Below are 26,703 nucleotides of genomic sequence, written 5' to 3'. Positions count from 1 at the left end.
CGAAGTTCCCCAAAGGCGGGAGCCCGCGTCTCGGCTGGGGGCGGGGCGGGGCGGAGGTGGGGGCGCCGCCGCCCTACCCTACCGCGCCCAGCTGCGCCCAGCTGCGCTGCGGCTCGGTGGCCGCCGATTGGCCGGCAGGACTCCGGCGCGGCCCCCGATTGGCTGTGACGCGCGGCCGGGCGAGGTCCCGCGTCCGCGCCGCCGCCGCGCCGGGCCCGGGCGGTCATTGGGCGGCGTGATCTCGCCGCGGTCCCGCGGCTGTGCCGCTGCTGCCGCAGCCGCCACCATCAGAGCGCATCGGGCTAGCCAAGCGAGTGGCTATGGCGGGCGCCGAGGAGGGGCCGGGCCAGCAGGCGGAGCTCGACGAGGACGAGGCGGCGTATTGCCGGCGCTGGGGCGCACAGCACGCTGGGGCCCGCGAGCTGGCTGCGCTCTACTCTCCAGGTAGGACCTCCGGGCCTACGTTCACCAGCTCGGGCTGCGGACAGCAACCCCGATCCCCCCCAGATCAGAACCCAGCCTTGGGCCCAGATGCGGAACTCCAGCCTCGGTTTCGAACTGGCAAATAGCGCCCCCAAGTCCAGGGACTCCACTCCAGAGTCCCTTCTAAGCCCATTCAGAGCTCCCTGACTGCAAAGACACTCCCCAGATCAAGAAACCATCATATCAGCTCCCGGTCTACAAAGAGAACTTCCATCGTATCCTCAGATCCGGCATCCTAGCCCCAGGCCCAGGGGACTCTCGGCTGCAAAGTGCGCCCCTAGACTTAGGAACCCCCACTCCAGAACCCGGTCCAACCCCAAGACAGCTCATCTGATACAGGCACTGCCCCCGGTCGCCTAGAAGTCACACCCCCATCCTCGGTATCCTAGATCGGAAATTCACATCCTAGCGCCCCATCTGTGCCCCAGCCAGGGTCCTGGGCTGAAAACAGTGACCTCACCACCGCCCCCCTTGCCAAATCTGGGAACGTCAGCTCAGGGAACCCTAACTCAGGGGCTCCCAGCTACAGAGTGCTTCAGACGCCCTTCCCACAAAGCCCCATCCTAGTTGTAGCTTCAGTGGCTACAGACCTCCATCCCTCTTCCCTCTGCCGACCGACATGTAGGGAGCATCATACAAGTAGGGAGCATCAGCCCTCACCCCATATTCCTGGATCCCAGGTGGTGGGGGAGCTGCAGATCCCCCAATTTGAGCTCCCCACATACATAAGCCAACTCCAGCCCTTGCCCCTCTCCCACATCCATATATTAGTGCTCCTCCCATTAGGACTTAGGAGCCCCCATATTCCCTAGACAAGATCACAATTTGGAGACCCTTGCATTGGCTCTGCCCTTTTCCTGCAGGCCAAGGTTTCTCCCTGTCTTCTGCTTTGCTCACCATTCATGCTCCAGCAAGCACCAGCTCCCACCCTTCTCTGACTCCCACGTGAGCCCCAGGAATCTCGTTGTCAGGCCCCAAGAGTGACCAGTGTCCCCAGGGCTTAAGGAAGTGCCTTTTAGAATCAGAGTCAGGTGACTGCCTGGCCACACTGTCTGGGTGTTGCCATCCATTCAAGGCCTGTTTTTCAAACATCTGACATCTTTCCTTTTGCGTGGGGCAGCCGCCGTGCACAGCCCCTGCCTGAGGTGGGCCTTAGCTACCACCTCCTGGGCTTCCTGCCCTGGCTAGCCTGGGTTTGATGCTGTCTTTGCCTAAGTGGCTGCATGACTTTGGGCTTTTTGCTTTTCCTCATTGTGTCCTGGATCATCAGAGACAGTCCCTGCCTTGCATTCCATCTTCTCTTTGTGATTTTTCAAACCTGACTTGGGCCGGTGCTGCCATGGAACTGCTCATACCCACAACACTCACCCTGTGCACTTAAAACCTTCTCTCCCTGGGGCAGGCCGGAGTTGGCATCCTGACTCTGGTACTTAGCTGTGTAACCTGGGCCAAGCCACTTTCCCTCTCTGAGCCTCCATTTCTTCACCTCTGAAATGGGCAGAAGGTAAAGTTTATCTGCCCTTTAGTGTTGTTGGGAAGAGGAAATGAGATCGTCTGCTTTGGTGCAGTGCCTGGCATACAGTAAGGGCTTCCTATTGTTTACCCAGTAGTCCGAGCTTCACTGTGAGGCTGCAACAAGCTGCCTCACCTCTCTGGTCCTCAGACCCCCCCCACTTGGGGATTGAGGGTGAGGATTCAAAGGCCTCTCCCTTTGCTGTCCAGCTCTGCCCACTTGAGTAAACCCTCCCTGCTTTCAGCCAGCCCAAATCATTCCCAAGCATTCTGAGCCTCCCCAAGGGACTACCATCTCCCCACTCCAGCACGATTATGTACCTTTTGGTTCTGGTTTCTCCAAGTGCCCCTCACTCTCTGAAGAACAGCCCTGCAGGGATCTGACCTCCTGGGGCCTCAAACCTGCTCCCCGTCACCTGGAGGTGGAGGGGAAAGGAGGTGACTGGCCCAACTGGTTTCTCCAAATTCCTTTCCATAGGCCTCACTTTGTCTGCCTCTGTCCCCTGAGCTTGTGGCCTTGGGGAGCAGAGCAGTGAACAAGGCAGAAAAAGTGCAGCTGGCATTTTAATAGGGAGACAGGCAGTAAACCCAATAAATAAGAGAAATATCTCATGCCCAGTGGTGGCAAGTGCTATGTAGCAAATATGCAGCAGGAAAGAGGAGTGAAATGTTGGGGAGGGGATGATGCTTTAAAGAGGGAGCAGTTAAGCCCTCACTGAGCAAGTGACATTTGGACAGAGACCTGAAGGGAGGAAGGGCAGGAGGGAGGGCACGATGAGGATATTTGAGGAAGGATTGATCCAGACTAGGGAAACAGCAGGTGCAAAGGCCCTGAGGTGGGAGCATGTGGGCATGTTTGCAGAACTCCGAGGGGCCTGTGGGCTGGAGCAGAATGAGTGAGGGTAGAGTGGGAGAAGAGCCTGGGTTCTTGGAACTGAATTCTTGAGATTCCTGGGCCCAGAGGTGGCTTGGCACGGGGACAGTTGACATAATTTACATTTATTGACTGTGTGCTGGGCATTTTCCTCATGCTGTCATTTCATCCCCACTACAACTGTCTGAGGTATACCCTGGTATTAACTCCATTTTCCAGAGGATGAAGCTGAGACCTCTCCTAGCTCCCTTGTAATCCTCCCCGCCCTACCCCCCCATGGGTTATTCCTGATGCTTGTCCTGACTGGGATCAGGCTGCGTCTACCCCTTCCTGAGCACCCAGTCTACCTTCCTCTGGACATTTCATGAGGCTTGGCAAAGAGTAGTGACTTGCCCGAGGTCACACAGCCGGGCAACAGCAGGGCCAGAACTGGAACATGGGTGAGGGGCATTCTAGGTTCCATATTCTTCATCTTCACTATGGAAGTGAGCCAGCCCAGAGTGGGTGTGCAGAAGGGGGACAAATGTTCCAGGTCAGGGGAACTGCCTGTGTGTGGAACCAGTGGCAGAGAAAGCAGGCCTAGCGTATGCAGGGAGCTCAGAGTAGTTTATCAGGGTGGCACGGGGCAGAGGGAATGAGGCCGGGAGGTGGCCATGGCCTGATCCCATGGGCTCTGAGTATCTGGTCAAGAAGTTGGGGCCTGACCCTGTGGGACCCAGGAACCATAGAGGGTCCTACCCAGCACTCCAGTCTGGGTCTGAGTTTTGCAGCAGGGCCTAGGGTTTGCGAAGGACCTAGTGAGCTTGCCAAGGCCTCTCCTGGCTGCACGGGCAAGCTGGGAGGTAAGGCAGGCATCCACCTTCCCAGGAAGTGCCAGCTGAAACCTGGCTAAGTATGTGCTGCTTTTCAGGTGCCCCAGCTCCAAGGGTGGAACCTGGAGGGTCCTGGACCCAGCTGTCCACAGCCCTGGCCAACTACGGATGCCTCTTAGTATGGGAGGAAGGGAGAGGGGACGGGTGTCAGCAGTGCTGGGCAGGAGTCCTGGCCTGGAGTCCCACAGCTGAGCAGGGGGTTCATTCCCCTAAATGGGCCTGACCAAAGCCAGAGGACAGGCCTGGGGCCACCTTGGGACCCTTCCCTGGCCGGGCCTGGTCCCTGCCACACTCTGGGCTGAGCTTTCTCTTTTTTCTCTTTGTCTCCCTTTCTGTGTCTCTGATTCCTTCTCTCTCTCATCTCTGCTTGTCCCTCTGTCTCTCTCATCCCCACCCTCTCTCTACCTCCTGTTCCCCCAACTCTCCCTGAGGCCGGGAGTCTCCTGGTAGCCAGAGGATGTCAGAAGTGCAGGCTATTCGGGCTCATCTCAGGTCTGCCCCCGGAAAAGCAGGATGACAGAGGCCTGGCGTCTGGCCTCCTGTGCACCGCGCAGCCCTCCACGCCCACCGCACACAAGCCAGCCCCCACCCCAGGCCAGCAGGCGGTCACTACTGTAACTCAGCCAGATCATCAGCCCCTGCCAGGCCAGACGCTGGCTTGGGAAGCAAGGCCTCAGCACTGCAGCCAGAGGACAGCCAGGCCTCTTGTGTCCCAAGCAAGGCTCCCCTCTCCCCTGGCCTCAGTCTGTCCATCTGTAAAGTGATACAGTTTAGGCCATCTGACCACACAGAGCCTGCCAGGCTGATGGTCCATGACTTTGATGACCTTCCAATGACTTTGGGCACATCAGTTTCTCTCTCCAGACATAGTATCTCCCTCTGAGAGTGGGACATATGGTCCCCAGCTGCCAGGGTGTAGTGAGGGGTGACTGAGATCATGCTTAGCATTGTACCTGCCATGTATTAGGTGCTCAGTGAAGACTGCCTGCTAATATACATGTATTTTTTTTATTGATTAGAATTGAGGCACTTAGTCTGCAGAAAGATCCAGTTTCCAGAGCCCAGAGAGATATGGAGTTTAGAGATGGAAAAATACTCAGATTTTAGGGACATTCTCCATGGCATGGGGAGAGAGCTGAGCCATCTTTGGAATCAGGACAGCTCTGAACATCCGGGCTAAGATGTCCCATTTATGAGTCTAGGATCCAAACTCAGCCCTGAGCCTGTTTTCTTTTTTTTTTCCTTTTTTAAAGATGACCGGTAAGTGGTTCTTAACCCTTGGCTTGGTGTTGTCAGCACCACGCTCAACCAGTGAGCGAACCGGCCATCCGTATATAGGATCCAAACCCTGGGCCTTGGTGTTCTCAGCACCACACTCTCCCAAGTGAGCCGGCCCTAGTCTCAGTTTTCTCATCTGGGAGATAGGATCACACAGTTGCTTCTGCAAGAGACTGAGACTTGAATGAGAGACTGTACCTTAGGCTCAAAATCTCAGATGACTGCAGGGGCCCAGCCAGGGCTGCCACCAAGGCAAGCCACCCAGCGTAAGTCTACAAGGAGGGGAGAGGACCAGAGTGAATCCAGAACTTGTGCCCGGTCAGATAGGGGTAGCCACTGCTGCTCAGGCCTGGGGTGGCCAGAGCCCTGTGTTCTCAAGGGAAGCAGGAAACTAGGAATTTTGTATGAATTTTAAATTTATCTCATTCTTTAAAAACTGAGGGCAAAACATGCTGGAGGGAGCCAGTTTGCAGCATCTGTAATGTGGGGCACACACAGTATCCCAGCGCTGGATCAGCTTCAGTGGGTGTTAGCCTTCATTATTGTAACTGTTTTCTGATCATATTGCAGTTGTCTCTGCCTATTTTCTGTCCCTGCAGGCTGCGGGGTGCGCAGGCAGGTTAACAGGGAAGATTTACCTGTCCCTTGCTTCCCACTGCCTATCCCTAACCACTCCTCCCCACCACACACACACACACCTTCCCTGCTTCCAGCCCGGGCCCTGGCTATAAACAGGAATGGAAAGAGGAAGGCCCTGCAGGGAATGTTTCCAAGGAAAACAGCCTCTGACTGAGGTGCAGGGAGCAGGGAGTTCTAGGCCCGCTTCTGCTGCTATGTGACCTCTCTTGAGATCCTTGCCCTTTCTGGGCCTCCGTGTCCTCTACTGTACAAGAGGGGGCCAAGGGGATGTGAATCTGGCATGTCACTTCTCCCCCACCCCCAAGCCTTGGTCTTTTCATGGGGCAAGGGGTGGGCAGCTGTCCTGGTTCTGGTTCTGGTTCTAGTTCTGGCTCAGGGTGGGTCAGAAGCAGCGTGCTGTTGTGCAACCTGGACAAGGCCTTTTTCCTCCCTGACCCTCAGTTTCCCTATCAGGACAGATGGGGAGCCTAATAGTTTTTTCCCAAGGTGCATTGGTGAAGGCTGCCCAGAGACAAGCCTTGTATTTTTGTTTAAGACTGAGGTTGCAAATTTGTTCCTTCCTCAAGCATTTATTGAGTACCAACTGAGTGCCAGGGCCCTGGAGAGTTACCAAATGCAGTTCTGGGCCTCCCAAGTTCACATTTGGGTAGGGAAAGACAAACATTTTACAGGCCACAGTCCTGAGTGATGGGCCCCATGTTGAGGGAGCACGGGCTGGAGGAGGCGTCATGGATGGCTTCCTGGAGGCAGAAGTTTCCAAGTCAGGATCTTCCACAGTTTCAGATCAGCCAGGTGCAAAAGGGGTGCAAAGCCCTGAAGAGAAGAGAGGGCAGAAAGAGCCTTCCGTATCTGCTGTGGCCCTGACCCCACTCACAGGGGCTGGCTTGGCCCTGTTTTTTAAGGTGGGCCTGGGCTCCTGACCCAGAATGTCATCAGGGCAATAGGGTGGAGGCAAATGGAGAGAAGGACCAGGGCAGGGTGGGGTGAGAACAGATCTTAGGAGCCAACCCTCTGGCTTCGGGCCTCTTCCTGACCACTCTGACCCTCAGTTTTCTCATCTGCACAAGGGGCATCACCCCGGCAGGTGCCTGGCACGTAGTAACTGCTCAGTAGATGTTAAACACTAAGGATAAAATTATTATCATTAAAGGTCTTCTGTGCCTTTGGGACCAGCCGCCTGGGGTGTTCCCAGGAGCCCAGTCACATGTCATATGTCACTCACATGGTATTTTTATTTCCTCTTTTTTCAAATTTTAATTTAAAATGAAAAGAAAAATATTTTATTATGGTAGTACATTCAAAAGTGAGTAAGTGAAGAGCCAGTCTCAACTATATAGATTTTTTTCTTTTCCTTTTTTTTGGCACCTCAAGATCACTGGGTATTTTTCTTTTTGTTTTTACATAAGTGGCTACCATGTGGCACTTTGCTTTTTGCATTTGCCAGTATGTCCTGGACATCTCTGCATGTCCACATGTAGACAGCAGCCAAGGCTTTTTCCTGGCTGCAGATGCCATGGACTGAATTAATCTGGCCGATCCCCAGTTGATTCACACTTGGGTTATTTCTGCAGTGAGTGAACCAGTTTGTACAAGCTTATACACCTATTAAAAATACAGGGCAACATGTAAACAGGAGATTTCATACCCACTTCCTGATTTCCAGCTTCCCTTGAGAATCAGAAGCTCTGGCCATCCAGGGCCCACACTCCCACCTGGCAGCAGTTGGCCAGATAATGGCCATCTCTTTATAGAAGCCCCACTGTCCAAGGCCCTGTTTGTCCAGGAATTCCTGACTCACTGTCTAAAGCCTGCTTGACAGAGGTTGGGAGGGGTCTGAGCCCCTGAGATTCGAGGCTATTTGTAGCCTCTACCTCCAAATAATTACCTTTTAAAGGGGATAGGTGATGTCATAAAGATTCCAGTTAAAAAAAAAAAGCTCATTAAAGTTCCCTCAGGTGTTTCCAGAGAGAGCCCAAAGGGGCCAGGAGACCGGAATTCTGGTCTTGTCTGCCAAAGAATTATATATGCAGGGCCAGCTTCATGTGCCACCTGTACATGGGGTCCTGCTCTCAGAGAACACTTGGTTCAATGCATCCAGCCTGAATGTATGACCTTGGGCAGGCCCTTCCCCTTCTCTGGGCCTCATTGACATCGTCTGTGAAATGGGTGGGTTCGGGCCTTTCCTTCATGTGAGTCTGTTAGCTCAGCCTGTGGTTGGCACTGTACACTCATTGAACAAAGTTGAAGAGCCCCGTTGGGGCCCCAGCTCTGCCTGCTTTGATCCCCCAGCCTTTTCTCCTGCTCCCCACTCATCTCTCCCTCCTCTCCTGCAGGCAAGCGCTTCCAGGAGTGGTGCTCTGTGGTCCTGTGCTTCAGCCTCATCGCCCACAACTTGGTCCACCTCCTGCTACTGGCCCGCTGGGAGCACATACCCCTCGTCATACTGGGTGTTGGTGAGTGCGTGCGACACCATTGCCTGCCTCAGTTTCCCCAGGGACCTAAGTCATGTCCGCCCCACTCTGATGGTGACTTTTGTGTGTGCATGCTCCTGTGTGTGCGCTCGGGTCAGGTACATTCTTGGGAACCCAGCCTCTGCGTCCCAGTCAATGGCACCTCCATCCATTCTGTCACTGGCACTCAAAACCTGGATGTCATCCTCAGTTCCTCTTTCTCTCAAATTCCCCATCCGCACCATCGGCAACTGCTATTGGCACTGCTTTCAAAATGCATCTAGCATCTAGCGTTACTCCCCACCTCCACTGTCCCCACCCTGGCCCAGTCCCATCCGGGGAGTGCTGGAATTACTACAGGGGCTGCCTCCAGTCTCTGCCTCCACCTTTGCCCCCACCATCCAGTCACTTCTTCACATGTGGCCAGGGGCTCCTGATAGAGCCTCAGTCAGATCATGCTGCTCCCCTGTTCTCATCTGTACACAGAATAAAACAGCAACTCCTCAGCACAGCCTGCCCGGCTTCTCCTCAGACCTCACCTTCCCCACTGTGTGCTGACTCACCCCCGTCCCGCCACACTGGCCTCCTGCCCGTGCCTCCACCACATGCTGTCAGACACTCTCCTACCTCAGGGCCTTTGCATACGCTGTTCCCTGTGCCTAGAACTCTCTTCCTGCAGAAACCGACGTGGTTTACTCCTTCGTGCAGGTCTCTGCTTAGAGGTCATCCCCTCAGGGAGGACTTCCCTGATTACCCTTCAAAAAGGAGCAGCCGTCACAGGCTATCCCCCCACCCTCCTCTGCTACACAATGTATTTCTTTATCATCTGTCTCCTTCTACTCAAGTGTCAGCTCCCCGAGGGCAGAGATTTTTGTTTCATTCACTGCTGTGTCCCCAGGTCCCAGCATAAGGCCAGGCACATAGCAGGTACTTAGTATTTATTGAATCAGTGAATGAGTGAATGAAAGAATGAATGAATGAATGAATGAATGAGCCAGCTGCAATTTGTTAGCTGCAGGGGGTGAACTACATCACCCATCCACAGCCTGGGAGATAGATGCTAAATTTGTCATCATTTTCCAGATGAAGAAACTGAGGTTCAGAGAAGGGACCAGCCCAGAGTCACGTCACAAACCAGAACACGACATAGTTCTTAATATACTGTCTACTCTTGCAGGCCTCAGTTTCCTTTCTCTCCACACACCACCCTTCCCCTCTTCCCTCTAACTCAGGCATTCATCCTCTCTCCTTCCTGGGCTCCCAGGCTGAGGGGGCAGCTGTGTCCTTGGTCCCACCTGGCCCTCCCTAAGTGTTCATCTCCTACAATCTCATTAAAAGGATTCTGGCTGCCTAAGCCAATAGTACGCAGGTCAGCTAATTGAGCCATCTGGGTCTGGGGTGGGACTGGGAATATGCTGGGGGGGCTGGGCCAGCTGGAAGGGAGAAAAGTTAACCATTCTAGTGCTGTGGAGCCTGGGCTCTGCCTGCAGGAGCCAGGTAGCCCCTTAGGGGATGGGAGAGACCTGCACCCCTGGCCTTTCTGCCTCTGAGAACTACATTGAATGGCTGGAATAGAGACAAGCTGAGCCTCTGAGCCTCATAGCCTTGTCTGGGGATGGTTACGAGCAGGTCTGGGTTCAAGTTCCAGCTCCACCACCTCCTGGCTGTGTGGCCTTGGGTAAGTGTCATTACATCTCTGAGCCTCATTTCCCACACATGTAAAATGAAGCTATCTGCAGTACCTGCCTCCTAGGGCTGATGTGAGGCAAAATGCAGGTGCACACAAGTATGAGAAGGCCAGTGACTGAGTGGAGATTGGGAGGGGACCCTGTCCGCCAGACCACTGACCAGGACTTGCACTTCTGCCTAACTGGTCAATTTAACAATGGATATTTTGCAGGTGACTGCCATGCATCAAGCTCCACATTGGGCACTTTTCACTCTTCATGGCACCCTAGGGAGGAGGTTCAGATTGCCATCCTCTGAAAGGCCGAGTGACTTGCCCACTGGCCCTCTCCCGGGCGGCGGCAGAGTCCAGGATTGCAAATACAGATCTACCTGGCTCTCAAACCACGGACTCCCCCACCGGGGATTGTACAGCCTCGAGTAAACATTGGGAGGAGAGGGTGTTCTAGGCAGTCTGCCCCACTTGGGCAGAGGATCAGCAGGAACCCAGGGGTGTGCTGTGCAAGCCGGAATGGGGACATCCTGGCAGGTCACCACCTCCCTTCCCTGGTTGGGACCTGAGCTTCCAGCCACGAGCTGCCGTATGTGGCACCAGCTCCCCCATCCCATACCTTTACTTCTGGGCTGATAAGAGCAGACAATTTCCTGATAGTGGTGTTTACACAGTCCTTAATCGATTTAAATAGCCACCAATTTGTGTGCTGACACGCAGGAGGTAAGGGCACTGTGCCAGCCTTCAGAGCTTGCCCCCTACCTGTCATTTTCTACTCAGAGGTTCTGGTGTCCCAAGCAGGTCCTGGAAATCAGGAAAGATGGAAGCATGAAATGGTGTCCAGTTAATAAACACAGACATACATGACGCAATGCTGGGATGCAAAACCAAGATAAGGGAATAGGCAGGGAAGGCCTCTCTGGAAAGGGACATTGGCATAGAGACCTGCAAAGGTGAGGGAGGGAACTATGCAGATATCTTGGCGAGGGGCATTCCAGGTAGGGGAAACAGCGAGTGCAAAGGTCCTGAGGCCTGTGTGTGCCCAATGCATTTGGGGAATAGAGAGGAGGCCAGTGAGGCTGGAGACAATTGATCAAACGAACAGGGGTTGGCAGCAGCTCGGAGAGGCGGTGGGGGCAGTCTGGAGTTGACTAATCTGGGACTCATCAGTGTAAAGATGGCGTTTGAAGCTCAGAGGCTGGCTGAGCATCCCCAGGGACTGAGAGCCAGCAGAGAAGAGAAGAGGCCTCCAGTGCTTTCCAGACAAGGGAGGCTGAGTTGGTGCCACCAGGGACGTGGAAAGAGACCCAGGAAGGGGCTGCAGGGGCCAAGAGGAAAGATCCGTGTTTCCGGAAGACTTGGGGATCAACTAGGAACAGCTACCAAGCAGACCAGCAAGATGGGGCCTCAAAGGGACCACTGGATTTGGCCACTTGCAGGTCATTAGTGACCTTGGCAAGGACAGTGTTGTTGTGAGTGAATGGACAAATGAACGGCCGTGGGGGCCCTGAGCTGTTTGTTCCACTTGGGGAAAGTGGAGGAAGAGTGTGGGGGCTTTTGAGTTGGTTCCTGAAGGAACAAGTTGGAGTCCACTGGCAGACAAGCATTAGGAGAGTGTTCCTGGCAGAGGGCACAGTGAGTACAAAAGTCGCCAATGAGGTCAGAGAGGCCACGTGGCCTCAGGTCATGGCCAACCTGGTAGATCAAAGTGCAGAGTCTGGATTTGATTCTGAGAGATGGTAAAGACAGGATACAGACCCAGGACTGTCCGAGCAGAGCCCACAGATCCACCCCAGCCGTGCCCACTCGTATTTCTCAACCATTCTCTCTTTATGCCCACACCAGGAGGTGGGTGGAGTGAAGAAGTTCCAGCTGGGTGACCTAGGGGGAAATGGAGGCCCCAAGGGGCCCAGAGACTGTCTCAAGATCACTGGTGAGTCAGGGTGGCCTGGAGTGAGTCATCCCCTATCCCCTTCCCTGACCCAGTGTTCTGCAGGGAGAGGTGGTAACCAGGCCAAAGCTGCCCCCAGGGTGAGCTGTCAGCCACCGCCACTGGAGCTGGGACAAAGGCTTCTGTGTGCCTGTCTCTGCCACCCCTTCCCCCATTAAAGAGGCCTCAGACAGCCAGCCTGGAGTCTCTGGAAACAGCCACCTGCAGAAGCCCAGGGATCACAGAGCCATTTCCTCTCAGAGGGACGGAGAGGGCTCCTCCTCTGCTAAAATAATTCCTGACATCTGTCCAAAGCACACATCCCTCCCTGCTTGGCAGCCTGAAAAGCCAGGTGCTGGTCATTGAACAGATAACAAGACAGGCTCAGAGAAGGGAGTATACTTAAACTACTCATTATAGCTATGTTCGGGGAGTGTTTACTGTGTCCCAGGGGCCTTCTAAGCACTTGCCTGCATAAACCCGTTTTATTAACTTCTTGTAGCTAAAGGAGATAAGTACTATTAATGTGCCCATTCCCCAGACCTGGACTTGAAGACTCAGCCACCTAAGGTCACATCATACTGAGTGACCCTAGCAATGGTCTCTGGCCACCACCAGCAACCCTGACTTGTCCGTGCTGCTGGTGACCTTGGGCAGCCCTTACCACTCTCCACTTCTTGGTTTCCTTTGGAAAGTCAGGATGTGGTGGGGCGTATTACCATGGACATGAAATGAGATAATGTACTTTTTTAAAAAATAGACTTTATTTCTTAGAATAGTTTTAGATTTATAGAAGAACTGAGCCAATAGTACAGAGAATTCCCATATGCCACCTGTACCCAATTTCATTTATTAATATCTTATATCTTACATTACCGTGGTACATTTGTTGTTATTAGTGTACCAATATTGATACATTATTATGAGTTAAAGTCCGTAGTTTATTCAAATTTCCTTCATTTTACCTAATGTGCTTTTCTGTGCCAGGATCCCATCCAGGACATCACATTACACTTAGTTGTCATGTCCCGTTAGGCTCCTCTTGTCTGTGATGGTTTCTCAGACTTTGTTTTCAATGACCTTGACACTCTCGAGGAGTGCTCATCAGGTATTTCATAGGATGCCCTCTCTATTGGAATCTGTCTGATGGTTTTCTCATGATTAGGCTAGGGTTCTGGATTTTGAGGAGGAAGATCTCAATCTCCAAGGTAAAGTGCCATTTTATTTATTTATTTTTTTAAGTGCCATTTTCACAACAGTACACGTATCCACATGATTTATGACTATGATGTTGACCTTGATCTCCTGGCCAAAGTACTGTTTTATAAGGTTTCTCTGCTGTAAAGTTATTCTCTCCCCCGTTCCATACTGTCTTCTCTTTGGAAGGAAGTCACTGTGTACAACCCACGCTTAAGGTGTGGGTAGTTATGCCCCCAGTAATGCACTTTTTAACACCTTTGACAAAGTGCCCAATACACAGAAGTACTCTGTAAATGTTACCCCAAGTAATATTTTTCTAATGTTTTTTATCATCTTTTCTTCTCTGTGAAGATTAAACGTGTAAGACAATTAAGGAAATAAGATGTGTAATCAGCTAGGCCTGGCCTTGGTACAGTTTAGTGATTAAAGGAGATAAAACATTTAAGATCCTGGCACAGGGCCTGGTAGCTGCAAGTACTCAATAAATATTAAGTTAAAAAAAAGTAGCTGACATCTTTACCTAAAGGAAATGAGGGCATGTGTCAACAAAGGCTTGTATGTGAATGTTCACTGCAGCTTGATTCAAAACAGCCCCAAACTGGAAACAACCCACATGTCTAGCAACAGTCAAATGGATAAACGCATTATGGTACATCCAGACGATGGAATGCTACTCAGCAATGAAAAGGATGAGCTACTGGTACACACAACTATGTGGATGATTTAGAAGCATTATGCTAGTGTAGGAAGCAAGGCCCAAAAGAGCAGGCACCATTTATATGAAGTTCTGGAAGAGCAAAATCTATACTAATGGGAATCAGATCTGGGGTTTCCTGGTACAGGGGAGGGGAGGAGATTAGAGGCACAAGAGAACCTGCTGGGGGGCTAAAAATGTTCCATATCAGAGCTCAGCACACTAGGGCCCAAGGACTACAAATACTTGTAAACAAAGTATTATGGGAATGCTGCCACCCCCTTGTTGACATATCGTCTGCTTTCACACTACAACGGCAGAGTTGAGTAGTTGTAAGAGACCTTGTGGCCTGCCATGCCCAAAATATTTACTGTCTGGCCCTTTAAAGAAAGTTTTCCAACCTTTTAGGTTCTATATAGTTGTAGAATCTATATCTTGACTTGGGGGGTGGTTAAACAGGTGTGTCCATATGTAAAAAGGCCACGAGCTGTGCCCTTCCCTGTAAGTTATACGCAATTATAAAATAAGCCAAGGTTTGGGGAGAGGAAGGGGCTTGTCCCAGTCTCACAGGAGCCAGAACTTGGTGAACAAGGAACCTGGACTCTGAATCTCTGCAAGGCCACACCTCTGTGGCTATCAGTTACTTCTCATCTGTAGCTATTTCTGTCATTATGGCCTCATTTAGAGGTGTCCTTAGTCAGAGCTATTGGTCATTAGATAGGGCCTCTGGAGACATCTCAGCTGCCCTTATTATGCAAATGAAGTTGCTGAGGCCCACAGGGGGTAAGGGGCTTGCCCAGGATCACACAGCAATGTGGTGACGAGATGAGGCCCCCCAGTGCTCAGTCTAGCTCACTTGTAGCTCTTGTCCACATGGCTTTTTGGCTTTCCTGGGAGACAGAGGAAGTGTGTACACAGCATCCCATAATATGCAGTAGGAGCTCTAATAATGCCCCGGACCTGCTGCAGTGCAGTTCCAGGATGTAAAATGGCACTGCTTTGGGAGGCAGGTAGATATGCCTCTTCCCATCCCATGGCTGCCACTTCCAAGCCATGTGACTGTGGGATGGTGGTTCCACTTCTAAGAGCCTATTCTCATCCAAGAAGTGGGGATAATAAATGAGGCTATCTCAGGTGGTAACAAGTACTGTGACCTAGAGTACCTACCTGGGAGGATGGATTTAGTCAGGGGAGTTGGGCAACCTGTCCTGAGCTTGAAGGCTGAGGAGGAGCCAGCCACAGGGATCTGTAGGGAGGGGATGGGGTGCTGCGTAGTGAAACAGCAAGTGCAGAAGCCCTTCTTTGGCTTCTGCCTCCTAAAGTCTAACGATCGGTGGACTCCATACGTTGTCATTCACAGCTGTCTCCATTCTCTGCTGTGTTTCACAGCTATTCCCCCTTGGACCTTTTTTCCCTAGTGGACAGTGAGCTAAAGGTCTGGTGCATCTCTGGCTCTGGAGCTTGGCACATACTAGGTCCTCTGGGAATGTTGCTTTATTGACTATGTGACTGAATAACACTGACAATTAAATGTACTGAGGGCTTACTATGTGCCAAGCACTATACTGAGTGCTTTATTAAGCCCCTAATATGTGGGGGTCTGTAAAAGTTCATGGAAAATACATATTATGAAAAAACTATGCATGGATTGCAAAATTTTTTTGCACCAAAATAAACTCATACTAACTTTTTATAACATGTCTGAACAGGATCTAGTTCAAGGCACTGAGAAGGATAAGACATCAGTTTGAAAAGAGCCTCTCTCAGAGCAACATGAATCCTGCTAAAATCAAAGCAAGAACATCAAATTTATGGTGAAGCTTGGGTAGAAGAATGGTGAAATCGTTGATGCTCTATGAAAAGTTTATTGGGGGGCTGTCCAGTTAGCTCAGTTGGTTAGAGCGTGGTGGTGTAAGACCAAGGTCAAGGGTTTGGATCCTTGCACTGGACAGCTGCCAAAAAAAAAAAAAAAGAAGGAATAAGATGATGTTGGAGATGAATCCCACAGTGGCAGACCATCCACATCAATTTGCGAGGAAAAAAGTAATCTTGTTCTTGCCCTAATTGAAGAGGACTGGCAATTAACAGCAGAAACAATAGCCAACACCATAGACATTTCAAACGGTTCAGCCTACACAGCTCTGACTGAAAAATTAAAGTTGAGCAAATTTTCCGCTTGATCAGCTGTAGACAAGAGCAGAGCTTTTAATGGAAACTTTAAACAAGTGGGATCAAGATCCTGAAGCATTTCTTTGAAGAACTGTAACAGGAGATGAAACCTGGCTTTACCAATACGATCCTGGAGATAAAGCACAATCAAAGCCATGGCCACCAAGAGGTGGAAGTGGTCCAGTCAAAGCAAAAGTGGACCAGTCAAGAGCAAAGGTCATGGCAGCAGTTTTTTCGCAATGCTCAAGGCATTTTGCTTCTTCTTCTTGACTTTCTGGAGGGCCAAAGAACACTAACATCTGCTTATTAGTGTTTGAGAAAGTTAGCCAAAGTTTTAGGAGAAAAACGCCCAGGCAAGCTTCACCAGAGAGTCCTTCTCCACCACGACAATGCTCCTGCTCATTCTTTCATCAAACAAGTACAGTTTTGTGAGAGTTTCAATGAGAAATCATTACAGTCCTGATTTGGCTCCTTCTGACTTTTTTTTGTTTCCTATCCTAATCTTAAAAAATCTTTCAAAGGCACCCATTTTTTTTCAACTAATAATGTAAAAAACCAAGGTCAAGAGTTCAGATCCCCAGACTGGCTAAAAAACAAAAACAAAATATAATGTGAAAAAGACTGCATTGACATAGTTAAATTCCCAGGGCCCTCAGTTCTTTATGGATGGACTAAATGGCTGTTATTATTGCTTACAAAATTGTCTTGAACTTGATGGAGCTTATGTTAAAAAATAAAATTTATATTTTTTATTTTAATCTTTTAATCCCATTTTTTCACAAACTTTTTGAAGTCACCTCATATATGCCAGGAACTGGGATACAACCATGAACAAAAGAGACTAAAACCCTGGCCCTTGTGGAGGTGGCATTCTTGTGAGGAGAGACAATAAACAAACAAGAAAGAAGTTAAAGGTGATAAGGACTTGGAGAAAAATGAAGATGGAGAAGAGATAGGAAATGCTGGAAGATGGGGCAGTTACAATTTTAGATGAAGTGTCCAGGGAGGATGTTTGAGTGAAGACCTGAAGGAGGGGAGGGAATGCGCTGTGTTGCATCTTAGGAGAGTGTTCCAGACAGAGGGAGAAGCAAATGCAAATACCCAGAGGCGGGTAAGGATGGGCAGGGAAAGGGAATAAGCCAGTAGGGCTGGGGTGTTACCTGGGGCAGGTTGCTGCCCACTCAGCCTCGGTTTCCCCATGTGTACAGTGATGGTGGTACATCCTCCTGTGTTAGATTTGGAACTCAAGCCAGGTTAAAAGCCCAGCTCTGCCACTTGCCGTGTGTGTGACCCCAGCCCAGTGACTGCTCTCCAAGCCTCCATTTCCACCTCTGTAAAGTGGGAATAAAAATGCTACCACCTTCTAGCAGATGGTGAGAATTCATTGAGATCCAGCAAGTAAAGCACTGGTGCCTAGCACTGAGAAAGTGTCCAATAAATGGTAGCCACTATGGTTTTGTACTCACCATCATTCCCATCTTACGAGAGGAAGCTGGGGCACAGAGAGGTTAAGTAATATGCTCAATGTCACACAGCTAGCAAGTGGCAGCACTGGAATTTGAGTCCAAATCAAATGGCTCTTAACCTCCATGTTGTACTGAACCCTCAAGTGACTGAATGGTGTTAGAGTCTCTAAGGGGCCTCCATTCCACTTCTGAACAGATTGAGAGCAAAGACAAAGGAAAGGCTGCTGGAGGCCAAATTACCACATTTATTGCAATAAAAGCTAGTATTGGGGGCATAGCTTCTATCTGAAGTTAAGGTACATCCTAATGTCAAACCCAGAAGGACATGTCTCCAGTCCCAGCAGCACCAGAGCAGAGTGGGCTTCTCTGTGTGGGGTGACTGTGGGACAGAAAGAAGCAGACAGCTAGCTCCTAATAAGGAAAGGTTGGGCTCTTCTGAGCACGCTCAGTTTATTCTCTCCAGACCACCTAAACAGATGAGTCCAGGCATCCCCCCTGGGGCAGAGCGAGTGATGGGTAGATGGAGGCCAGGAGTGTTGTACCTAAGGCTCCATCCTCAGGGGAAAAAACATCCCAAGTAGAGAAGGGACTCCTTCCTAACAAATGAGGAGTGAGCAGACAAGTGAGAATAAATGATCGATTCCCTGATGGGGAGGGGACAGGGATATCCCTCTGTTTATCCCCCTACCCCCTGCTCACCCTCCTCTTGTCCACAGTTGCAGGGGCTGTCATCGCTGACTTCTTGTCTGGTCTGGTGCACTGGGGTGCCGACACGTGGGGCTCCGTGGAGCTGCCCATCGTGGGGAAGGTGCGTATGTCAACCCAGCCTGTCTCCTCCACAGGGAGGCTGGGCTGCATAACCTTGGGTGAGTCCCCTTTCCTCTCTAAGCCTTGGTTTCCCCCTCTGAAAGATGGGAACCACCATCCCAGCCTGTCCTCCAAGACTAAAACAGGAACCCCCCAGCATTTTGTGGAAGCAAAAAATCAGGCGTGCGATGGTCAGAGAGCTTTGTTGTGTACCTGCCTCACTTGAACTTGGAGGCTATGTCTTGTTCTTCCTTTCACCTCTCTTGCCGTGCCACACTGTTGCTTAGTTTTAATTGGATTTTATCTTGTATCACTCAGACATCTTTGGTTGTGACAGAAAATCTAAGCCAAATTGGCTTAATCAAACAGGGGCACTGATTCATGTAACTGAAAATTTCAGGGTTAGAGCCAAACCAAGGCATGGCTGGATCCAGTAGGACAGACAGTCAGACCACATTCTTCAGTCTCTCCATCTCTGTCTGGGCTTTCCCCTTCTGAGGTGGCCACAGTGGCTCCTAGCTGCCTAGACATCCATCCTTCCAGCTTCCAGGAGAAGAGAACTTCTCCTTTCCCATAGTTTCAGCCAAAGTCCCATGGCTCACTCCCATTGGCCCAGCCTGGATCACATGTCCGTGCCTCAGCCAGTCACTGTGGCCAGAGGGATGGAATGTTCTGATTGGCCAGGCCACGGTCACACGCTCACTCTCAGCTAGGGGCTGGGGTCAGTCCTATTAGAACAGCTTGTACTAAGAGAAGGGGAGGTTGTTGCTGGAAGGAGGCACTCGGATGCTGTGGAGAGGGTCCTACCTGTTACTGTGAGGGGCCCCTTCAACTATCTTAGGATGGGGAAGAAGGACAGAAGTTGTCTTCAAGCCCTCTCACAGCACAGATGGGGAGACTGAGGCCCAGAGGGGGGCTGTGCCAGCCCAAGGGCCCTGCCAGGGTCATTTCAACCCATCTTCCGGTGTAGCTGCTAGACATAGACCCTAAAGGCTGGGTGGGTCTGTATCAGCAGCTTGGTGGCAATGGTCTAGCACACCAGGTGGAGGGAACTGTGGGTGCACAGGCAGGGAGGTGAGCCCTAACATGTTTAGGGGGTTGTGGAGAGCGGCTAGCCACTATGGGCTGACAGGTTGAGCTGTATCCCCACTCCCAGGCTTTCATCCGACCGTTCCGGGAGCACCACATTGATCCAACAGCCATTACACGGCACGACTTCATTGAGACCAATGGGGACAACTGCCTGGTGACACTGCTGCCACTGCTCAACATGGCCTACAAGTTCTGCACCCAGAGTCCTGGTGAGGCGCACCAGCTGGTGGTGGGGTGGGAGGTGGTCGCCAGGGACAGAGCCTCATCCCCATGAGCCTCCTGGGGCTTATGTGCATGTATTCAGCCCCTTGTCATGTTTTAAATATTTTTCATTAGTTGTCTTCCTATAAAGTTGGGATATTTTTTTTTTTTTTTTTTTTTTTTTTAAAAGATGACCGGTAAGGGGATCTTAACCCTTGACTTGGTGTTGTGAGCACCACGCTCAGCCAGTGAGCGAACCGGCCATCCGTATATGGGATCCGAACCCGGGGCCTTGGTGTTATCAGCACCGTACTCTCCCGAGTGAGCCACGGGCCGGCCCTAAAGTTGGGATATTTGACATAAAGAGCTGGGTTCCAAGCTTCTCTTGAGCAATCTGATCTGGCCACCCTGGGTCCTTGTTCCCACCTGGCTTCACTGGGCCAGAGCTAAGCTGCGGCCACCCTGTTTGACAGGATGCATGCTCTCTAGTGTACCACAGTCCCCACTAATCCCTGCTGTCCTGTACCCAGCCTACCTTATTCATTTGCATTATCTGCCTGGTCCTGGGAGCTGTTTTGGTTTTGCTACCTTGGCTTAGTGGAAAGAGTATAGGCTGTGAATTCAGTCCTGAGTTCAGATCTCTGCCCTGCCTATTTTGGGAGGCAGTTGTCCCAAAGCAAGTCACTTTATCACTCTGAGCCTCAGTTATATCGTCTGTGAGGTGGAGCTAAGGTGGGCCAGATCCTATTCTAACAACTAGGCACATCACAGATCCTTAGAGCAATCTCCCTGTGGGTAGAGGTGATGAGTATCCCCTTCCCTGCCCATTCCCCTCTCCAGGGGTGGAGCACCCCCATCCCACAGCCTCCATGTACGGTGGCTGCTAACAGCTCCCAGCTACACCTTAGCACCCCAGCTCCCTGCAGGATCAAGCTGAGACAAGACTCCACCCACCCCATCTTTGCTTAGCTCCTCCCCTGCTCTGTCCTGCTTCCCTTGCTCCCTTAGATGTATTTCCTGAAGAGAGACTTGCCCGATAAAACACATGCACATGAACCTATGTCAGCCTCTGCTGTTAGGGAACGTCAGAGAGGCATTATTCCCATTTTACTGATGAAAAATTGAGACTCAAAGGGGCAGAGTTACCGATCCACGCTCATACAGCCAACAAATGTCAGAGCAGGGATCTGAGCCCAACTCTGGCTGACTCCAGAGCCCACGTTTTTAGCCATTACTTGTTGCTTACACCATTTTCTGCCCATTGAGCAGAAAGGGAAGACTGAGGCTCAGAGGGGTGTCTGAGCTTGCCTGAGGCTATTTGGGAGGTTGGAAGGAGGCCTGGGTGAGACGGGAGCTGCCTGGGGCAGGTGGTGAGGGCCAGGTTGGCATCGGGCCCCACCCCACATGACAGCTGTGCAGGTCCCACGGGCACCCTCTCCTCCCCCTGCAGAAGCCCTGGAGCAACTGTACCCCTGGGAGTGCTTCGTCTTCTGCCTGATCATCTTCAGCACCTTCACCAACCAGATCCACAAGTGGTCGCACACATACTTCGGGCTGCCACGCTGGGTCACCTTCCTGCAGGACTGGCATATCATCCTGCCACGTAAACACCATCGCATCCACCATGTCTCGCCCCACGAGACCTACTTCTGCATCACCACAGGTGCGGCCACCAGTGGTGTGGAATGGGCTGCCCCAACCCCAGCTGCAGCACCATCATCAGGGTCAGGCGGGCAGAAGTCACGTGGGAGATCATGCAGTTCTTGCCCTCCCAGAACGTTTTTCTCTGAACGTGTTTCTCTGAACACGCATTTATTGAGCATCTCCTATGTGCCGGGCACTCTTCTAGGTGCTATGAACATAGCCATAAACAAGACAGACAAACCCTCTTGCCCCTGCCCATGTAGTTGTGATTCCAACCACTCATCCAGCCAGCAAATATTTACTGAGCACCTACTATGTGCCAAGCACTGTTCTGGGCTCAGGATACAGCAGTAAACAGAACAGGCAGGAATCCCTGCCTTGTGGCACTTCTAGAAGGGGAGACACAATAAATAAAATATGTCATGCGTCAAGTGTGTTTGTGGAGGAAAATAAAGCAGGGAGTGGAAAAAGAAATCTGAGGCTTTGCACCTTAAATAGGGTGTTCAGGGAAGGCACTGAGAAGGCCACATTTGAACAAAGACCTGCAGCAGCTGCAGGAGACAGTCTTGCAGACCTCTGGAGGAAGGTCACTCCAGGCAGCAAGAGCAAGAGGTGCAAAGGCCTGGAACGTGCTTGCCTGGTATATTTGAGGAACAGCAAGGGGGCTGGGGTGACTGCAGTGGGGGGAGTGTGGGAGAGAGCAAAGAGAGAGGGAGGGGAGCAGTCATTTCTACAAGGAGGTCAGAAATCTGAAAGAAGTGTGGGAGGGGCCCTGCAGATAAATGGGGACAGACCAGTACAGGCAAAAGAGACAGCAAGTAACAAAGTCCCCAGGCAGGAACGTGCTTGGTGTGATTGAGAAACGGTAAGGAGGCCCACAAGCCACTGTTGCTAGTGGGCCCGTGGGAAAGGGCAGAGGTGAGATGAGCAGGTTTTCCAGGGCCAGCCAGGCTTCTTTCAAGGTCAGGTATGTTAGATAGAGATGCTATCGAATCAGGCCACCTCAGGTTCAACCCTCACCTCTTCCATGTGTGCCTTTAGGAAACTCACAAACCTCCATGGATATTGCTTTTCTCATTCCCAAAGCAGGGCTGCAGGCTCCTCCCTCACACACCACCTTCACAGGGCTGTGATGGGAATGGTCAGATGGCCAACGTTAAGTGCCTGGCACACAGTAGGTGCTCGATGAGCTACAGCTACTACGTAAGTCTTTCTGGAGGCAGAACTGAGAGCCACAGAAAATGCACGTCCTAAAGTCATGCTCCTTGGAAGGCAGGTGGAGAAGTTAGAATTTAGATTATTTAGGAGATGAGTTAACTACTCAGGCAGGCCTGGGTTCAAATGCTGGTTTTGCCCCCTACTCATTGGGAGACTCCTCCCCAAGCTTCAGTCTTCTTGTGAAAATGGGACTAATGTTAGTATCTGCCTCAGGGTGGGTATGGGAGGCTGGAATGTGGATTAAATAAGGTGAGCAGTATTTACTGAGCAGCTCCTGTGTGCCTGGCACTATTCTAGGCACTGAGAGTCAGCAGTGGGAGAACATGGTGTTCTGCCTCTCAGAGCTGACATTCTAGTTGGGGGGAAGAACCAACACAAAACAGGAAATAGCAAATTAACAAAGATGTTATAGGCTATCATAAAGTCTATATAAGAAATAAAAGAGGTGACATGACAAACCTGCTAAAGCAGGTGATCAGGGAAGGCTTCCCAGCAGACATGGCATTTGAGCTGAGTGACAAGAAGGCTGCCACCATGCCTAGCATATAGTAAGTGCTCAGTAAGAAAATGAATGAATGAATGGGAGATGAAGGCACATCTGAGGGGCCCCTAAGCCTATTGGTAGGAGGCCCCCACTCCCAGATTCCCTGTCCCCTCCCTCTGCAGACTCACTCTTGATTGAGGCCCCACACCCCAGTCAGGGCCAACTCTCTCCCAACATCCCCTCAACTACTACTCCCTGCTTAACAGCCCCACTCCCCCCATGCCATTTCTACTGCAGGCTGGCTCAACTACCCACTGGAGAAGATAGGATTCTGGAGACGCCTGGAGGACCTCATCCAGGGCCTGACGGGCGAGAAGCCTCGGGCAGACGATATGAAGTGGGCCCAGAAGATCAAATAACTTCTCTGAGCCTGCCTCCTGGTTGCCAACCTTTCCCAGCCCCCAAACCGAAGCCATCTGCCAAATTCCAGCCTCTTCAAGCTGGTCCCTCCAGGTGGAGAGGACATGTCCTGGGCTGGGCCCAGGCATCCCCAGCCCACCCCTCGTGACACAGAATACTTGAGCCACTGATTTTTCATTTCCTTTTTTCGTTTTCTTTCCTTGCCTCCTCCCCAGCCACCTGAGCTACTCTGTCTGCCAAGCCTGACTCTGCAGAAAAGGGAGCCCCCCACTGCCAGCCGTCCCTCGGGTAGAGACTAGGCTCACCCACTCCCTGCACACCTGCTGCCCCCTGCCCTGCTGGACAGCCCTTCAGCACAGCTGGCATTGGGGCCACTGAATTGCCTCTATCTGTCCCTCTTGTCTGGCCCCAGTGGTCTAGGGAGCCCCTAGGCACACCTTAGTGTCCCTGGAGCATTGTTCTGTCATGGCTCTGCAAACTGACCCCAGAGGCCTGGGTGGGTGGGCAGCCCCAGCCACCACCTTCAGCCCAGCTTATCTACCCAAGGATGGCAGAGCTCAGCAAGGGTCTGAAGGCAGCTGGCCAGAAGAGGCCAGAACCTCCCGCCCAAGTCTAGATGTCCCCATCTCCCTGGCCCCCACACCCATCTGCCCGTGGGATTCCAGCCAGACTGATGTTTCTAGTACATGGACATCTTTGCAGGGCACAGCCCCTGCAAAGAGTCTTGGTCATTTGGAAGGGGAAACAGTGCCCTCTGGCCAGGGTGTGTCAGACAAAGAGTGGGGCTTTTTTGTTTTTTGGGTTTTTTTTAAAGGTGCTTGCTTGTTTCATGTAAATAATAGAAAGCCTTAATATCTTTTCTGTAACACGGAGTAATATTTTAATGTCATGTTTTAGATGTACATAATATATTTATAACAAAGCAGCAAAAGTCTACTTAACCACGGCTGCCTCCTGGTGTTTCCTGGTTGGCTGGTGGGTGGGGAGGGTGTTAAGGAGCCTGGAATGTGAAGCCCTACCCCATTCCCAGCTCTTCCCAACCGTGGCCTCAGGATGGGGGCTTTATCACATGAGAGTAAATTCATGTTGACAACTGCTCCAAACACTTTTGGAAGAGACCCTCAATTTTGGTGAGGAGTGGCCTTTCAAGTAGATCACGATGATAGACTAATGAAAGCTGATCCCTGTTTGTGAATTCCTTCAGCAAATGTTTATTGGCTCCCAGTGTGTGCCTGGACACTGGGGTACAACAGTGGGCAAACCGACAAGGACCTGCCCTGGCGGAGTTGACCTGGGGGGAAAGACAGTAAACATAAATAAATGCACATGGAAATTCAGATGGTGATTTGTGAAGAAAACCAAAAAGCAGGGCGGAGGCTGCTTTGGCAGGGTGGTCATCGAGGACCTCTGAGGAGGTGACATTTGAGCTGAGACCTGGAGAAGATGGAGCCAACCAGGGAAAGAACTGAGGGAAGAGACCGCTTGATGGGACAGCAAGTGCAAAGGCCCTGAGGCAGGAACAAGCTTGGGGTTTTTGAGATGGCAAGGCAGCTAGTACTATGGCTGGACTGGAGTGAGCCCGGGGAAAGCAGAAGATGAGGATGGAAAAACGAGGACTTATACTGAGCCTCAGGCTGAGGTGAGTGGGGAGCCACTGGGCATTTTAGATAAATAAGTAACTTGTTTATTCATTGAATAATTATAAGGTACCCTGTGCACCAGGCATTGGGATTCAGTAGTGAACACAGCAGACGTTATAATCAGTGTCTAGTCTATATAGTTTCTGCAATATCAGCCAGAAAAAAAGACTGTTGGGGACAAGAAAATGATGAAAGACTCTAGAGCATTCGCAGATATGGCATTTATTTTTTAAAATGTTGCTGGGAACACCAAGATCCAGGGTTTAATCCCTGTACAAGCCAGCAAAAAAAAAAAAAAAGTTTTTAAAAATGTGACTCAACTTCATTTTCCTTAAAGTTTGCCCACCACTAGACTTTTGATTTGTGACTGTCTGAGGGGACCACAAGAGGAAGGGGTGTTAGAATTGTCAACTCATAAATAAAGGAAAACTAAAGCAAAAATTAAGAGCTAGAATAATTGTATTAATTCATAAGACAAGAAAGTCCGCAGATGGTTCTGACTTAAGGTTTGGCAGGACCCAGAGGCTCACATGATTCATCAGAACTTGGTCTCTCTGTCTTGGCTCTGTTTTTCTCTGAGTTGATACTGGCTGGACCCCCTGCACAATCTCAATGGGAAGAGCCTTCCCAGTAGTTGCAAAGTCCCAGGGCCTGGATTGGGTCATGTGCCTACTCCTGAACCAATCACCTTGGTCAAGGAGGTGAAATGTTCTGATTGGCCAGGGGTAGGACATATCCACTTGCAGTTGCGGGGGTGGGATCAACCCTTCCCAAGCCACAGGAGGGAGGGAGGTTCCCAGAAGAAAATTAAGGTGTCTTTACAAAAATAAGTCTGGTGGAAACGGTAGGCAACCAAACTCTTTGGAGGTGCCAGATGAGAGCCTTGGGGCTGTGGGGGGTTGGTTTCCTGTTCTCAGGCCCTACTAACCTGTGTCAGTTCCCCTGGAGCCCACAAATAAATCAACCTGAGTCCAGACAGGTAAGGTGACTCATCCAAGATCCCATAGCTAGTAATGGCAGAGCCAGGCCTCAAATTCTAACCATCATAAGGTTGGTCCGTAGCTCACTTGGGAGAGTGTGGTGCTGATAACACCAAGGCCACGGGTTCGGATCCCTATATAGGTATGGCTGGTTAACTCACCTGGGAGAGCATGGTGCTGACAACACCAAGTCAAGGGTTAAGATCCCATTACTAGTCAAATTAAAAAAAAAAAAAAATCTGACCCTCATGCTTCTGAATCCCAAGGGCTAGAAAAAAATACTTTTCAAAACCAGAAGAAAAGGGCTGGCCAGTTAGCTCACTTAGGAGAGTGTGGTTTTGAGTACACCAAGGTCAAGGGTTCAATTCCCTGTATTGGCCAGCCACACACACAAAAAATACCACCACCACCACCAAAAAAACAGAAGTGTTGGGGCCAGTTGTGAGATAAGAAGATTGCAAACAAGTTCCCATGAGGGCTGTGCAAGGAAAAATGCTACTTAATATCTACTGAACACTTAGCACTTGCCAAAGACTGTGCAGAGAGCTCTGGCCCAATCCCATTAAGCAGTCCCTTGCAGCTATGAGAGGTGAGAACTCTCAGCATCATTTGACAGATGGGGAAACTGAGGCACGGAGGTCCTGTAACATGTTCAAGGCCACACAGCTGTCACACAGCTAGTAGGTGGCAGGACCGATATTTAGGTCCAGGCATGATTCAGAGTCCTTGCACTCTAACACTCGCCCGCTGCCCCACTGGAGGGAGAGAGGTGATGCATGCAGCAAGTGAGAAAAATGTCCACTATGAGAAAACAGCAGAACACATGGGAAAGGGCAGCTGACACTGGGGACTGGGATGACCTTAGAGACATCAATCCCCGAAGGGCAGCTGCTACTCACATCAGCTGATTAAAGAGAAGCCAGAAATCCAGATTTCAAAAATGCTGGCTCCATGTTTAAAACATACCTTGGG

General features: G+C 51.0%; 1 protein-coding gene across 1 annotated transcript; it reads left to right on the top strand.

Annotated features, from left to right (window-relative positions):
- The first annotated feature begins 239 nt into the window (after nt 1–239).
- On the top strand, nt 240–25,161 carry PEDS1 (plasmanylethanolamine desaturase 1). The gene is made up of 6 exons (XM_063096074.1): nt 240–444; nt 7,992–8,111; nt 17,962–18,053; nt 19,209–19,353; nt 20,796–21,008; nt 22,989–25,161. The coding sequence occupies exons 1-6, from the start codon at nt 321–323 to the stop codon at nt 23,108–23,110; spliced, it is 816 nt and encodes a 271-aa protein (XP_062952144.1). The 5' UTR covers nt 240–320; the 3' UTR covers nt 23,111–25,161.
- The last annotated feature ends 1,542 nt before the right edge of the window (nt 25,162–26,703 follow it).

Source organism: Cynocephalus volans, chromosome 1, assembly GCF_027409185.1.
Source record: "Cynocephalus volans isolate mCynVol1 chromosome 1, mCynVol1.pri, whole genome shotgun sequence".
Classification (NCBI taxonomy): domain Eukaryota; kingdom Metazoa; phylum Chordata; class Mammalia; order Dermoptera; family Cynocephalidae; genus Cynocephalus; species Cynocephalus volans.
Note: the sequence above shows the minus strand (reverse complement) of the source record. Positions and strands in the feature narration are given on the sequence as shown.